This window comes from Drosophila novamexicana, unplaced genomic scaffold (assembly GCF_003285875.2).
Source record: "Drosophila novamexicana strain 15010-1031.04,08,12 unplaced genomic scaffold, DnovRS2.1 tig00000932-arrow-arrow-pilon, whole genome shotgun sequence".
In the NCBI taxonomy this organism is placed as follows: Eukaryota; Metazoa; Arthropoda; class Insecta; order Diptera; family Drosophilidae; genus Drosophila; species Drosophila novamexicana.
Genome location: NW_020824832.1, coordinates 1,415,807 through 1,430,169, shown reverse-complemented (window position 1 = coordinate 1,430,169; position 14,363 = coordinate 1,415,807). Strand labels below are relative to the sequence as shown.

Below are 14,363 nucleotides of genomic sequence, written 5' to 3'. Positions count from 1 at the left end.
CATCGAGAAGAACAAGAACAATTCAGTGTGCAACTTGTGCTAGTCCGTCTGCAAATTTCGACGTTGTTTTCAACAACTTGTGTTCCTGGCAAAGTTTTCGAGCAGCCCCCCAAAAGCGCGTCGCCAATAGACAAGTACATCCCTGTATTCACACACATAACTGCATGCGGATGTATATGCTCAGGAGAAACTAGAGATGTATATACATATATGTATATATTTGCCCACTTCCAGATGCGTCTACATTATGCCAGCGATAGCGCCAGCCAGACGGCAGCGGGCGGACGGTCGGTGGATGTGGATGAGCCGGCCGCGGGTGAAGCTGCTGCACTTGCTGCCATTTTACCGTCTGTGTTGGCTGATTGAATTGCCTGATTGCTCTGATTGCCGCCACCAGACGTCCACGTCCGCCGTCTTTATCATTATCAACATCATCGTTGAAATTAAATTAAGACACTTCTGTTGCCCGCCTGGCCTATGCGCTCTCCGCCCTACAATTGCCATCGAGTCGTTTAAAAGTGTTCTGAAAGCAGAAGCTGATAGACTTTTGAATGTGTTGATAATTTGGTGCAAAAAATGTAGGATTCAACTACGCTTTACGTTGCATTCGATAGCCAATAATCGATATTTTATCGATTAAGGACATGTTATCGAGTGAACATTTCATTTGGCTTGATAAATCTACGTTTATTTACATAATAACAGACATTCGTTTTTATCTATAAATAATGATATCAATATATTTTTGCTACATGCATATCAAATGCCTTGACATACAACGAAATGTTTTTGGTTTGTATTCGATATGCTATCGATATTTTTGTATGGCTTCTACGCTTTACGTCGCATTCGAAAGACGATTGTCGATATTTTATCGAGTGAGCATTTCACGTGCGTCAAATTAGCGGCGGTGACTTAGCGTCGAATTTTGGTACTTGTTATCGGAAAACTATCGGTCACTTTCAAATGCATTTATTTATGTTTTTAAGCACGAAACCAAATAAATTTAAATGCAGAATTGCCAAAAATTAAATTATTTACTATCTACATTCATTTATTTTTGAATTTTAATTTTTAATATGGGTAAACAAAGGGGTTGAAAAGTTAGGTTTTCGCCATTCTTTAAATATCTTACTTCAGGGATAATGGCCCCGAAAACCGCATATACACGATTGAAGTCTATAGTTTCACCTATCCAATAGTGAAAAAATTATAAAAATCGATCAGCACGTTTTTAAGATATTTGTACTACAGTGCAGCAACCTCGTTGCTAGCCCCATACAAAATGACCGTAAAAAATCACCCTTGCACTTGAACCCTAATAACTTTTCTCAGGGATAATGGCCCTCAATGCACGGTATACCAACCTGAAGATACATGTTTAAGGAAGCTTTACGCATTAATTCTAAGCAAATCGATCAGCCAGTTTTTTAGAAAAATGGCAAAATGTATGCACACCTCATGTTGTTCATTCAAAATGCCTATCGAGCTACTAGCTCCAACGGGAACCGAACCACTGCTCGGAATCAGTGTTGAACAATGTTATAAAGTATTGAGCGGGAACAAATTAATTCAAAATACTTGTATATGAAAGAGAAATGCAGTAATATAAAAAATTATTGTCATTTTACAATAAAACATTATCTTTGGTAAAATAGACTGCTGCAAAAGACGACACCTATGCATTTAAGTATTTATGCACGTATCATAACGAAAAGGTGGCAATATTTCAACCTATATTATTCTATTTCTCCGATAATGGCCCCAAATGCACGGTAGTTTAACATATAGATCGCGAATTATCAATCATTTTGCTTTTTACATCAAGAAAATCGTCCAGCCAGTTTTAGAGAAATTCGCATTTTTCTATTTTTCTTATTATACCCTCTGTTATGCAAAAAAAACTAGCTGGCAACATTACATACTTAACATATTCATTTATCAAAATGGCGACGATATTTCGACCTTTATTATTCTATTTCTCCGATAATGGCCCCAAATGCACGGTAGTTTAACATATAGATCGCGAATTATCAATCATTTTGCTTTTTACATCAAGAAAATCGTCCAGCCAGTTTTAGAGAAATTCGCATTTTTCTATTTTTCTTATTATACCCTCTGTTATGCAAAAAAAACTAGCTGGCAACATTACATACTTAACATATTCATTTATCAAAATGGCGACGATATTTCGACCTTTATTATTCTATTTCTCCGATAATGGCCCCAAATGCACGGTAGTTTAACATATAGATCGCGAATTATCAATCATTTTGCTTTTTACATCAAGAAAATCGTCCAGCCAGTTTTAGAGAAATTCGCATTTTTCTATTTTTCTTATTATACCCTCTGTTATGCAAAAAAAACTAGCTGGCAACATTACATACTTAACATATTCATTTATCAAAATGGCGACGATATTTCGACCTTTATTATTCTATTTCTCCGATAATGGCCCCAAATGCACGGTAGTTTAACATATAGATCGCGAATTATCAATCATTTTGCTTTTTACATCAAGAAAATCGTCCAGCCAGTTTTAGAGAAATTCGCATTTTTCTATTTTTCTTATTATACCCTCTGTTATGCAAAAAAAACTAGCTGGCAACATTACATACTTAACATATTCATTTATCAAAATGGCGACGATATTTCGACCTTTATTATTCTATTTCTCCGATAATGGCCCCAAATGCACGGTAGTTTAACATATAGATCGCGAATTATCAATCATTTTGCTTTTTACATCAAGAAAATCGTCCAGCCAGTTTTAGAGAAATTCGCATTTTTCTATTTTTCTTATTATACCCTCTGTTATGCAAAAAAAACTAGCTGGCAACATTACATACTTAACATATTCATTTATTAAAATGGCGACAATATGTCGACCTTTATTATTCTATTTCTCCGATAATGGCCCCAAATGCACGGTAGTTTAACATATAGATCGCGAATTATCAATCATTTTGCTTTTTACATCAAGAAAATCGTCCAGCCAGTTTTAGAGAAATTCGCATTTTTCTATTTTTCTTATTATACCCTCTGTTATGCAAAAAAAACTAGCTGGCAACATTACATACTTAACATATTCATTTATCAAAATGGCGACGATATTTCGACCTTTATTATTCTATTTCTCCGATAATGGCCCCAAATGCACGGTAGTTTAACATATAGATCGCGAATTATCAATCATTTTGCTTTTTACATCAAGAAAATCGTCCAGCCAGTTTTAGAGAAATTCGCATTTTTCTATTTTTCTTATTATACCCTCTGTTATGCAAAAAAAACTAGCTGGCAACATTACATACTTAACATATTCATTTATCAAAATGGCGACGATATTTCGACCTTTATTATTCTATTTCTCCGATAATGGCCCCAAATGCACGGTAGTTTAACATATAGATCGCGAATTATCAATCATTTTGCTTTTTACATCAAGAAAATCGTCCAGCCAGTTTTAGAGAAATTCGCATTTTTCTATTTTTCTTATTATACCCTCTGTTATGCAAAAAAAACTAGCTGGCAACATTACATACTTAACATATTCATTTATCAAAATGGCGACGATATTTCGACCTTTATTATTCTATTTCTCCGATAATGGCCCCAAATGCACGGTAGTTTAACATATAGATCGCGAATTATCAATCATTTTGCTTTTTACATCAAGAAAATCGTCCAGCCAGTTTTAGAGAAATTCGCATTTTTCTATTTTTCTTATTATACCCTCTGTTATGCAAAAAAAACTAGCTGGCAACATTACATACTTAACATATTCATTTATCAAAATGGCGACGATATTTCGACCTTTATTATTCTATTTCTCCGATAATGGCCCCAAATGCACGGTAGTTTAACATATAGATCGCGAATTATCAATCATTTTGCTTTTTACATCAAGAAAATCGTCCAGCCAGTTTTAGAGAAATTCGCATTTTACTATTTTTCTTATTATACCCTCTGTTATGCAAAAAAAACTAGCTGGCAACATTACATACTTAACATATTCATTTATTAAAATGGCGACAATATGTCGACCTTTATTATTCTATTTCTCCGATAATGGCCCCAAATGCACGGTAGTTTAACATATAGATCGCGAATTATCAATCATTTTGCTTTTTACATCAAGAAAATCGTCCAGCCAGTTTTAGAGAAATTCGCATTTTTCTATTTTTCTTATTATACCCTCTGTTATGCAAAAAAAACTAGCTGGCAACATTACATACTTAACATATTCATTTATCAAAATGGCGACGATATTTCGACCTTTATTATTCTATTTCTCCGATAATGGCCCCAAATGCACGGTAGTTTAACATATAGATCGCGAATTATCAATCATTTTGCTTTTTACATCAAGAAAATCGTCCAGCCAGTTTTAGAGAAATTCGCATTTTTCTATTTTTCTTATTATACCCTCTGTTATGCAAAAAAAACTAGCTGGCAACATTACATACTTAACATATTCATTTATCAAAATGGCGACGATATTTCGACCTTTATTATTCTATTTCTCCGATAATGGCCCCAAATGCACGGTAGTTTAACATATAGATCGCGAATTATCAATCATTTTGCTTTTTACATCAAGAAAATCGTCCAGCCAGTTTTAGAGAAATTCGCATTTTTCTATTTTTCTTATTATACCCTCTGTTATGCAAAAAAAACTAGCTGGCAACATTACATACTTAACATATTCATTTATCAAAATGGCGACGATATTTCGACCTTTATTATTCTATTTCTCCGATAATGGCCCCAAATGCACGGTAGTTTAACATATAGATCGCGAATTATCAATCATTTTGCTTTTTACATCAAGAAAATCGTCCAGCCAGTTTTAGAGAAATTCGCATTTTTCTATTTTTCTTATTATACCCTCTGTTATGCAAAAAAAACTAGCTGGCAACATTACATACTTAACATATTCATTTATCAAAATGGCGACGATATTTCGACCTTTATTATTCTATTTCTCCGATAATGGCCCCAAATGCACGGTAGTTTAACATATAGATCGCGAATTATCAATCATTTTGCTTTTTACATCAAGAAAATCGTCCAGCCAGTTTTAGAGAAATTCGCATTTTTCTATTTTTCTTATTATACCCTCTGTTATGCAAAAAAAACTAGCTGGCAACATTACATACTTAACATATTCATTTATCAAAATGGCGACGATATTTCGACCTTTATTATTCTATTTCTCCGATAATGGCCCCAAATGCACGGTAGTTTAACATATAGATCGCGAATTATCAATCATTTTGCTTTTTACATCAAGAAAATCGTCCAGCCAGTTTTAGAGAAATTCGCATTTTTCTATTTTTCTTATTATACCCTCTGTTATGCAAAAAAAAACTAGCTGGCAACATTACATACTTAACATATTCATTTATCAAAATGGCGACGATATTTCGACCTTTATTATTCTATTTCTCCGATAATGGCCCCAAATGCACGGTAGTTTAACATATAGATCGCGAATTATCAATCATTTTGCTTTTTACATCAAGAAAATCGTCCAGCCAGTTTTAGAGAAATTCGCATTTTTCTATTTTTCTTATTATACCCTCTGTTATGCAAAAAAAACTAGCTGGCAACATTACATACTTAACATATTCATTTATCAAAATGGCGACGATATTTCGACCTTTATTATTCTATTTCTCCGATAATGGCCCCAAATGCACGGTAGTTTAACATATAGATCGCGAATTATCAATCATTTTGCTTTTTATATCAAGAAAATCGTCCAGCCAGTTTTAGAGAAATTCGCATTTTACTATTTTTCTTATTATACCCTCTGTTATGCAAAAAAAACTAGCTGGCAACATTACATACTTAACATATTCATTTATTAAAATGGCGACAATATGTCGACCTTTATTATTCTATCTCTCCGATAATGGCCCCAAATGCACGGTAGTTTAACATATAGATCGCGAATTATCAATCATTTTGCTTTTTACATCAAGAAAATCGTCCAGCCAGTTTTAGAGAAATTCGCATTTTTCTATTTTTCTTATTATACCCTCTGTTATGCAAAAAAAACTAGCTGGCAACATTACATACTTAACATATTCATTTATCAAAATGGCGACGATATTTCGACCTTTATTATTCTATTTCTCCGATAATGGCCCCAAATGCACGGTAGTTTAACATATAGATCGCGAATTATCAATCATTTTGCTTTTTACATCAAGAAAATCGTCCAGCCAGTTTTAGAGAAATTCGCATTTTACTATTTTTCTTATTATACCCTCTGTTATGCAAAAAAAACTAGCTGGCAACATTACATACTTAACATATTCATTTATTAAAATGGCGACAATATGTCGACCTTTATTATTCTATTTCTCCGATAATGGCCCCAAATGCACGGTAGTTTAACATATAGATCGCGAATTATCAATCATTTTGCTTTTTACATCAAGAAAATCGTCCAGCCAGTTTTAGAGAAATTCGCATTTTTCTATTTTTCTTATTATACCCTCTGTTATGCAAAAAAAACTAGCTGGCAACATTACATACTTAACATATTCATTTATCAAAATGGCGACGATATTTCGACCTTTATTATTCTATTTCTCCGATAATGGCCCCAAATGCACGGTAGTTTAACATATAGATCGCGAATTATCAATCATTTTGCTTTTTACATCAAGAAAATCGTCCAGCCAGTTTTAGAGAAATTCGCATTTTTCTATTTTTCTTATTATACCCTCTGTTATGCAAAAAAAACTAGCTGGCAACATTACATACTTAACATATTCATTTATCAAAATGGCGACGATATTTCGACCTTTATTATTCTATTTCTCCGATAATGGCCCCAAATGCACGGTAGTTTAACATATAGATCGCGAATTATCAATCATTTTGCTTTTTACATCAAGAAAATCGTCCAGCCAGTTTTAGAGAAATTCGCATTTTTCTATTTTTCTTATTATACCCTCTGTTATGCAAAAAAAACTAGCTGGCAACATTACATACTTAACATATTCATTTATCAAAATGGCGACGATATTTCGACCTTTATTATTCTATTTCTCCGATAATGGCCCCAAATGCACGGTAGTTTAACATATAGATCGCGAATTATCAATCATTTTGCTTTTTACATCAAGAAAATCGTCCAGCCAGTTTTAGAGAAATTCGCATTTTTCTATTTTTCTTATTATACCCTCTGTTATGCAAAAAAAACTAGCTGGCAACATTACATACTTAACATATTCATTTATCAAAATGGCGACGATATTTCGACCTTTATTATTCTATTTCTCCGATAATGGCCCCAAATGCACGGTAGTTTAACATATAGATCGCGAATTATCAATCATTTTGCTTTTTACATCAAGAAAATCGTCCAGCCAGTTTTAGAGAAATTCGCATTTTTCTATTTTTCTTATTATACCCTCTGTTATGCAAAAAAAAACTATCTGGCAACATTACAAACTTAACATATTTATGTTAGGCGCTGCCAACTTATGAAGAATGCAAACATAGAGATGTAGAATGTTTCAATATATATAAAGTATATTAATTTAATATAAATATCATGATTACATAATATTCATCGTCATGTATACTTTTACTTATTTTCACAAGCTGGCATCTTTATATATTCCATATCATTATGTTTGCATTCTTCATAAGTTGGCCGCCCCTAACATAAATATATTAGATATGTAATGTTGCCAGATAGTTTTTTTTGCATAACAGAGGGTATAATAAGAAAAATAGAAAAATGCGAATTTCTCTAAAACTGGCTGGACGATTTTCTTGATGTAAAAAGCAAAATGATTGATAATTCGCGATCTATATGTTAAACTACCGTGCATTTGGGGCCATTATCGGAGAAATAGAATAATAAAGGTCGAAATATCGTCGCCATTTTGATAAATGAATATGTTAAGTATGTAATGTTGCCAGCTAGTTTTTTTTGCATAACAGAGGGTATAATAAGAAAAATAGTAAAATGCGAATTTCTCTAAAACTGGCTGGACGATTTTCTTGATGTAAAAAGCAAAATGATTGATAATTCGCGATCTATATGTTAAACTACCGTGCATTTGGGGCCATTATCGGAGAAATAGAATAATAAAGGTCGAAATATCGTCGCCATTTTGATAAATGAATATGTTAAGTATGTAATGTTGCCAGCTAGTTTTTTTTGCATAACAGAGGGTATAATAAGAAAAATAGTAAAATGCGAATTTCTCTAAAACTGGCTGGACGATTTTCTTGATGTAAAAAGCAAAATGATTGATAATTCGCGATCTATATGTTAAACTACCGTGCATTTGGGGCCATTATCGGAGAAATAGAATAATAAAGGTCGAAATATCGTCGCCATTTTGATAAATGAATATGTTAAGTATGTAATGTTGCCAGCTAGTTTTTTTTGCATAACAGAGGGTATAATAAGAAAAATAGTAAAATGCGAATTTCTCTAAAACTGGCTGGACGATTTTCTTGATGTAAAAAGCAAAATGATTGATAGTTCGCGATCTATATGTTAAACTACCGTGCATTTGGGGCCATTATCGGAGAAATAGAATAATAAAGGTCGAAATATCGTCGCCATTTTGATAAATGAATATGTTAAGTATGTAATGTTGCCAGCTAGTTTTTTTTGCATAACAGAGGGTATAATAAGAAAAATAGAAAAATGCGAATTTCTCTAAAACTGGCTGGACGATTTTCTTGATGTAAAAAGCAAAATGATTGATAATTCGCGATCTATATGTTAAACTACCGTGCATTTGGGGCCATTATCGGAGAAATAGAATAATATAGGTTGAAATATTGCCACCTTTTCGTTATTATACGTGCATAAATACTTAAATGCATAGGTGTCGTCTTTTGCAGCAGTCTATTTTACCAAAGATAATGTTTTATTGTAAAATGACAATTATTTTATATATTACTGCATTTCTCTTTCATATACAAGTATTTTGAATTAATTTGTTCCCGCCCAATTCTTTATAACATTGTTCAACACTGATTCCGAGCAGTGGTTCGGTTCCCGTTGGAGCTAGTAGCTCGATAGGCATTTTGAATGAACAACATGAGGTGTGCTTACATTTTGCCATTTTTCTAAAAAACTGGCTGATCGATTTGCGTAGAATTAATGCGTAAAGCTTCCTTAAACATGTATCTTCAGGTTGGTATACCGTGCATTGAGGGCCATTATCCCTGAGAAAAGTTATTAGGGTTCAAGTGCAAGGGTGATTTTTTACGGTCATTTTGTATGGGGCTAGCAACGAGGTTGCTGCACTGTAGTACAAATATCTTAAAAACGTGCTGATCGATTTTTATAATTTTTTCACGATTGGATAGGTGAAACTATAGACTTCAATCGTGTATATGCGGTTTTCGGGGCCATTATCCCTGAATTAAGATATTTAAAGAATGGCGAAAACCTAACTTTTCAACCCCTTTGTTTACCCATATTATAAATTAAAATTCAAAAATAAATGAATGTAGATAGTAAATAATTTAATTTTTTGCAATTCTGCATTTAAATTTATTTGGTTTCGTGCTTAAAAACATAAATAAATGCATTTGAAAGTGACCGATAGTTTTCCGATAACAAGTACCAAAATTCGACGCTAAGTCACCGCCGCTAATTTGACGCACGTGAGCATTTCATATGGCTTGACAAAACTACATATGATAACATACATTATATTTTATCTATAAATAATGCTATCGATATATGCATATGAAATGCCTTGACATACACCCAAAATAAACGGCATGTAATCGGTTTGTGTTCGGTATTTTATAGAAAGTTTGTGTGTGTCTTCGTTATATTATCAAAATTTAGTTATGTCGATATGCTATCGATATTGTCTGTATACATATTTTCGATATTCATTATAATGCTTATAAATCAAGCAACTAAGTAAGCTGAATGAAGCGCAATATTCTGTATTCGATATTGTATCGTTATTTTCTAAATAAATATTTTCGACACATGCTTGTGAAGTGAAGCAACTGAGTAAACTGAATGGAGCACACTATTCCACATTTATGCTGGACCCTTTGAATATTGTATTTACGCAAATTTTGTGAATAAAGAAATACAAAATTAATGGCTAGACGCCGCTACAGTAAGTGTATTTATGTATGATTCTAATGTAGATAATCTCATTACGTGGCACAGCAAACCAAGGGCCACACTTTGCTGTGCTTGATTACATGCTTTCAATATTATTGGTAGTGATAGTTGCCCCAGTTTGCGGCGCAGCTGCGGGCGATAAATGTCTGAGACAGGCATTTTCACAGCACGGCAACGAATTATTTATGCACAAGTACTTAACGTACACACACACACGTATATTTTAAATGTGCGCCATTAGAAAATTTCGATAGCAGCTCGATTAAATGCGCGCATTTCGTCATAAATTGTATGCGTCGATAACATTTGCCTTAGCACATCACTTGTCAATTCGTATTCCCGTCTGCTGTTTTAACAGACGTTCCTATGTTATTCGAAATTGATTTATTTATTACTTTTCGATAATTGAGCGCGTAAGTGTATTGAATCGATAAATTGCTCTTTAAATTATAGCTAAAAAAACATATTATTTTCAAAATTATACTGATCTGAAGAATTACTTAAACATATGTTAACATATAAATTATATGTAATATACATATATACAAAAATGTTAATATGTTTGTGTAATATATAAACAATTATTCATTTTATTCATTGTTCATATATTTTTCTTTAAGCCTTATCGTGGTTTTTTTCCGAGGTGCGTGCTGTTCTCTTAAGATACCGATATGTTATCGATAACACGATCTACTTTTTTGTTGTACCTTAGACCATACAACATCTCTTAGCCATAGAATCTCGAAAAAATTTAGCAGAGCCTGAGGTCGGTATGGAAACCTTAGGAGGAAATATAATCCATTTATTTGTGATTGATGGTGACGCGTTATAGATAAATATATAGGCTTTTGTTTTTCGACAAATTGTCGATACCGTCGGTTTTTATTTTCCTAGAAATAATCGATAAAAACGCCGATACTTGTTTTTCGGTAAATTATCGCTAACAAACTTGTTATAGCAGCGTTTCGATAAATTATCGATAACGATATCTTTGTTTTTTGTGGCACATTGGTTAAAATTAACTTAGGAAAAGTCGCACAAACAGGAGAAAACGAGAAAACAGAAAAAAATATACCATGCAGGATGGGACGCTTAAGCTGAATCCGATTTTTTTTCGTAGATTTTTGATGCACTCACAGCATATATAATCTACTTCATGGGTTTTTGGTAGTTACTCCCTTTTCAGAACGAAACGGCTTTCAAATTTTAAGCTGCCCGAAAGTCCAATTGGTTTTTTTTTTTGGCCTTTTCAAATTAACAAAAAATGAAACTGTCTCGAGATTTTATGGTGGCTGTTGTAAGCGAAATGTCAAGCGTTGCCAGAAACTATTCCGCTTGTCTAGCGGCAGCCGCTGCCCCTCGCCACGACATTGTCTGGCTACTAAGCGACACATATTTCATGTGCTAACTGAAAATTGCGATGCAAAATGCAACAGAAGCGGCAGCAACAATAACAATTTGGGTTAAAATGATTGTGGCACAAAAAGCGACACCAGCGTGGCAGCAACTGAAGGCAAGCTGCAGCGGCACAAAAGAAAAGTCCAAGCAGAGCTGGAGAGAGAGAGAGAGATTGAGGTGGCAACAAAAGAACAAGAGCAAAACAAAAAGGCGGATTGAACCAGATGCAATTGTGTGTGAGTGAGTGTGTGTGTGTGTGTGTGTGTGTGTGTGTGGCAGCAACATGGCTCATTTTTATTTTATTGTTTTACTTGTTTTTTTTTTTGTGTTCTCTGTTGCGCTTTCGACACTTGGCGCTTTGTTGCAGCAACAGCAGTCGGGTGGCAAGCGTCCAGCGAGCGATCGTTCACTTTGGCTTTGATTTTGTGCCACTTTTCAGCTTTGCTGCCTGCCCCGCCTCGCATATGTTGAAACTGACCCTGGCTAGTGCGCCCCAGGGGTGAGAGAGGGGGCTCGCATGCAAAAAGGCGGAAATAAGCCACTTGAGGCGACCTCAAAAAGGGGTGTGTGTGTGTGAGTATGTGTGAGTAATCGTGCGCGCCACACACTAGCGGCCACAAAAGTCGCCGACGGTTGCAAGCAAAAGCTTGCAGCTTGCAGCTGCCACTGCCTGTGGTATGTGTGTGCAGCCGCTCACCCTGGCAGCTCAGGTACAACAACGTCTGATTTTACTTGCCTGCACTTTTATTATATGAAATGAAATGTTTGAAATAATTCAGCAGCAGCAGCGGCGGCAGAAGTGGCAGGAACGGAACTTCAGCACACAAAGGTTAATACATTGACGTTGGCCAAAACCTGATTTACCTGTTCTGCTGCTTTGGCTCCTTTTGCTGCCTGCTGCCTGCTTGCTGCTGCGACTCTGATTGCCTTTGTTTAAGCTTGCCTCACTGGCTGACCTGCAACATAAATTTCAGCATTTATTTAAGCCTGACTGCTCCCAATGCCTGCCGCACATGTTGCGCACATGCACAAGTCAAGTGCCTGTGTCTGTGTCCCAGTCTGTGTATGTGTCTGTATATGTGTTGAGGAAGAGGGTGGAAAGTATGGGGGGGGGGGGGGGGGTGCATCTACACAAAGCAGCTCAGTGCAATGGACTCCACAGAACTTTGGCAGCTTCCTCAAAATAAACAATAAATATTTTTAGACGGTTTCATTCTAATTAACAATAACAACAATCGCAGCAGCAACACATTGTACAGCAGCCAAATCTCTTTCGCTCTGTCTCTCTCTCTCTCTCTCTCTCTCTCTCTCTCTCTCTCTCTCTCTCATTCTCGCTCTCTTTCTCCCACACACTCTCTCTCTTACTCTCTCTCTCTCTCACTCTCTCTCTTACTGACGCTCTTCCCTTCTCTCTGCCGCAACGCTCTGCATTGAGCACTCATTGCTTTTCTAGGCATTAGCTAATTTCTTATGCTTGGGTTTCCATTTGTATACAATATAAGAAGGGCATATTTATGCAAATCTATGTAATGGGCAGAAGAACACATAGTATATACTCCACAAGAAGAGAAACTTCATGTATATGTATATTCCATAAGAAGTCAAACTATATATTAGTATATTACTGAAAAAGACAAACTATATATATATTCCACAAGCAGACAAACGTTATATATGTACATTTCAGAAGAAAACTTTGTCACTGTATATTTCTTTTGTCCGTCGGATCTCACGAGAAGGAGCTATATCTATATTATAGGTATATATAACAAGATCCATATAAACCCAGCTCTAGATTAATGTCAAAAGGGCTAGAGGGTATCTGCTAGTCGTGCCTTCTCAGCTGGGGCACTTAAATCTGCTGTTGCTTCATTTTTCTTTTCTCTTTTGCGGCTGTTCAAATTGCTGCGTTTAATAATTAAAATTTGCAAATTGTTTATAAATCGGCACATTGGATTTTGCATTTTTTGGTTCTGCCTGCGGCACAATTGTTCATAAATCTGTCTGCAATAAATTGCATGTTTTATTTATTTTTTGGGCATTAAATCTACAGCGGCCTACTAACTAAATAAGAGGCAAAATAAAATTGGGCTCTTTTATTTTCCATAATCAATTTAATTAGTTAAAGACCGAATATATGATGTATGTATATGTATATGTGTGTGTACATATCTATATTTAGATATTTAAAATTTGTAGGCAGCTTTTGAATGTAACCGATTTGAACCCGTAGTTTCAATATTTTATTGACAATGAACAAACCGAACCTTTGAAATTTATACTATATAGCGGGTATAGCCCGGCCTTGCCTGTGCCACGTATAAAATAAATGGTCTCAAAAAGCTATGAAAATGATTTTGAAACTGATCGGACGGTAAATAAACAACTTTTATGCAAACGTTTTCCACCAGTATACCACTGTTGCTGGTGGAATTTCCCAAATCGTCAAAACAAGTATTCATTAAGTTTTTATGTATAGCCTTAAAAATATTTTTGAAGCAAATCGGAATAAATTAAATCATCGCCAAAAAAACTTTGATTTTGCCATTTTTAACACCAACACCATGACCCCCATTTCCTCCAAGAAGGAATACATTTTTGGAAAAGTGTGGAACACCCCTCAAATGAATTTGAACAAAGAACTTTTAAATTGAGTTTGAGGCCGATCGGATGGTAAACAAAAAAGTTTCAAACGTTTTTCGCGATTTTTCCATACTTGCGGGTGGAATTTCCCGAAACCCCGTCTTAACGTGCACCTTCAGTCAGTCAGTCAGGACAAACCGTTTTATATATAGAGATACTATATAACATATATGATATACGA

The 14,363-nt window shown here is 34.8% G+C and overlaps 1 protein-coding gene across 1 annotated transcript in view; it reads left to right on the top strand.

Annotated features, from left to right (window-relative positions):
- Nucleotides 1-234: 234 nt before the first annotated feature.
- Nucleotides 235-14,363, top strand: part of LOC115765097 (protein sidekick) — a 75,960-nt gene continuing 61,831 nt past the window's right edge. The window contains exon 1 of the mRNA XM_030708481.1: nt 235-316. Coding sequence (XP_030564341.1) covers nt 235-316 — 82 coding nt within the window. The remainder of the gene's footprint in view (nt 317-14,363) is intronic.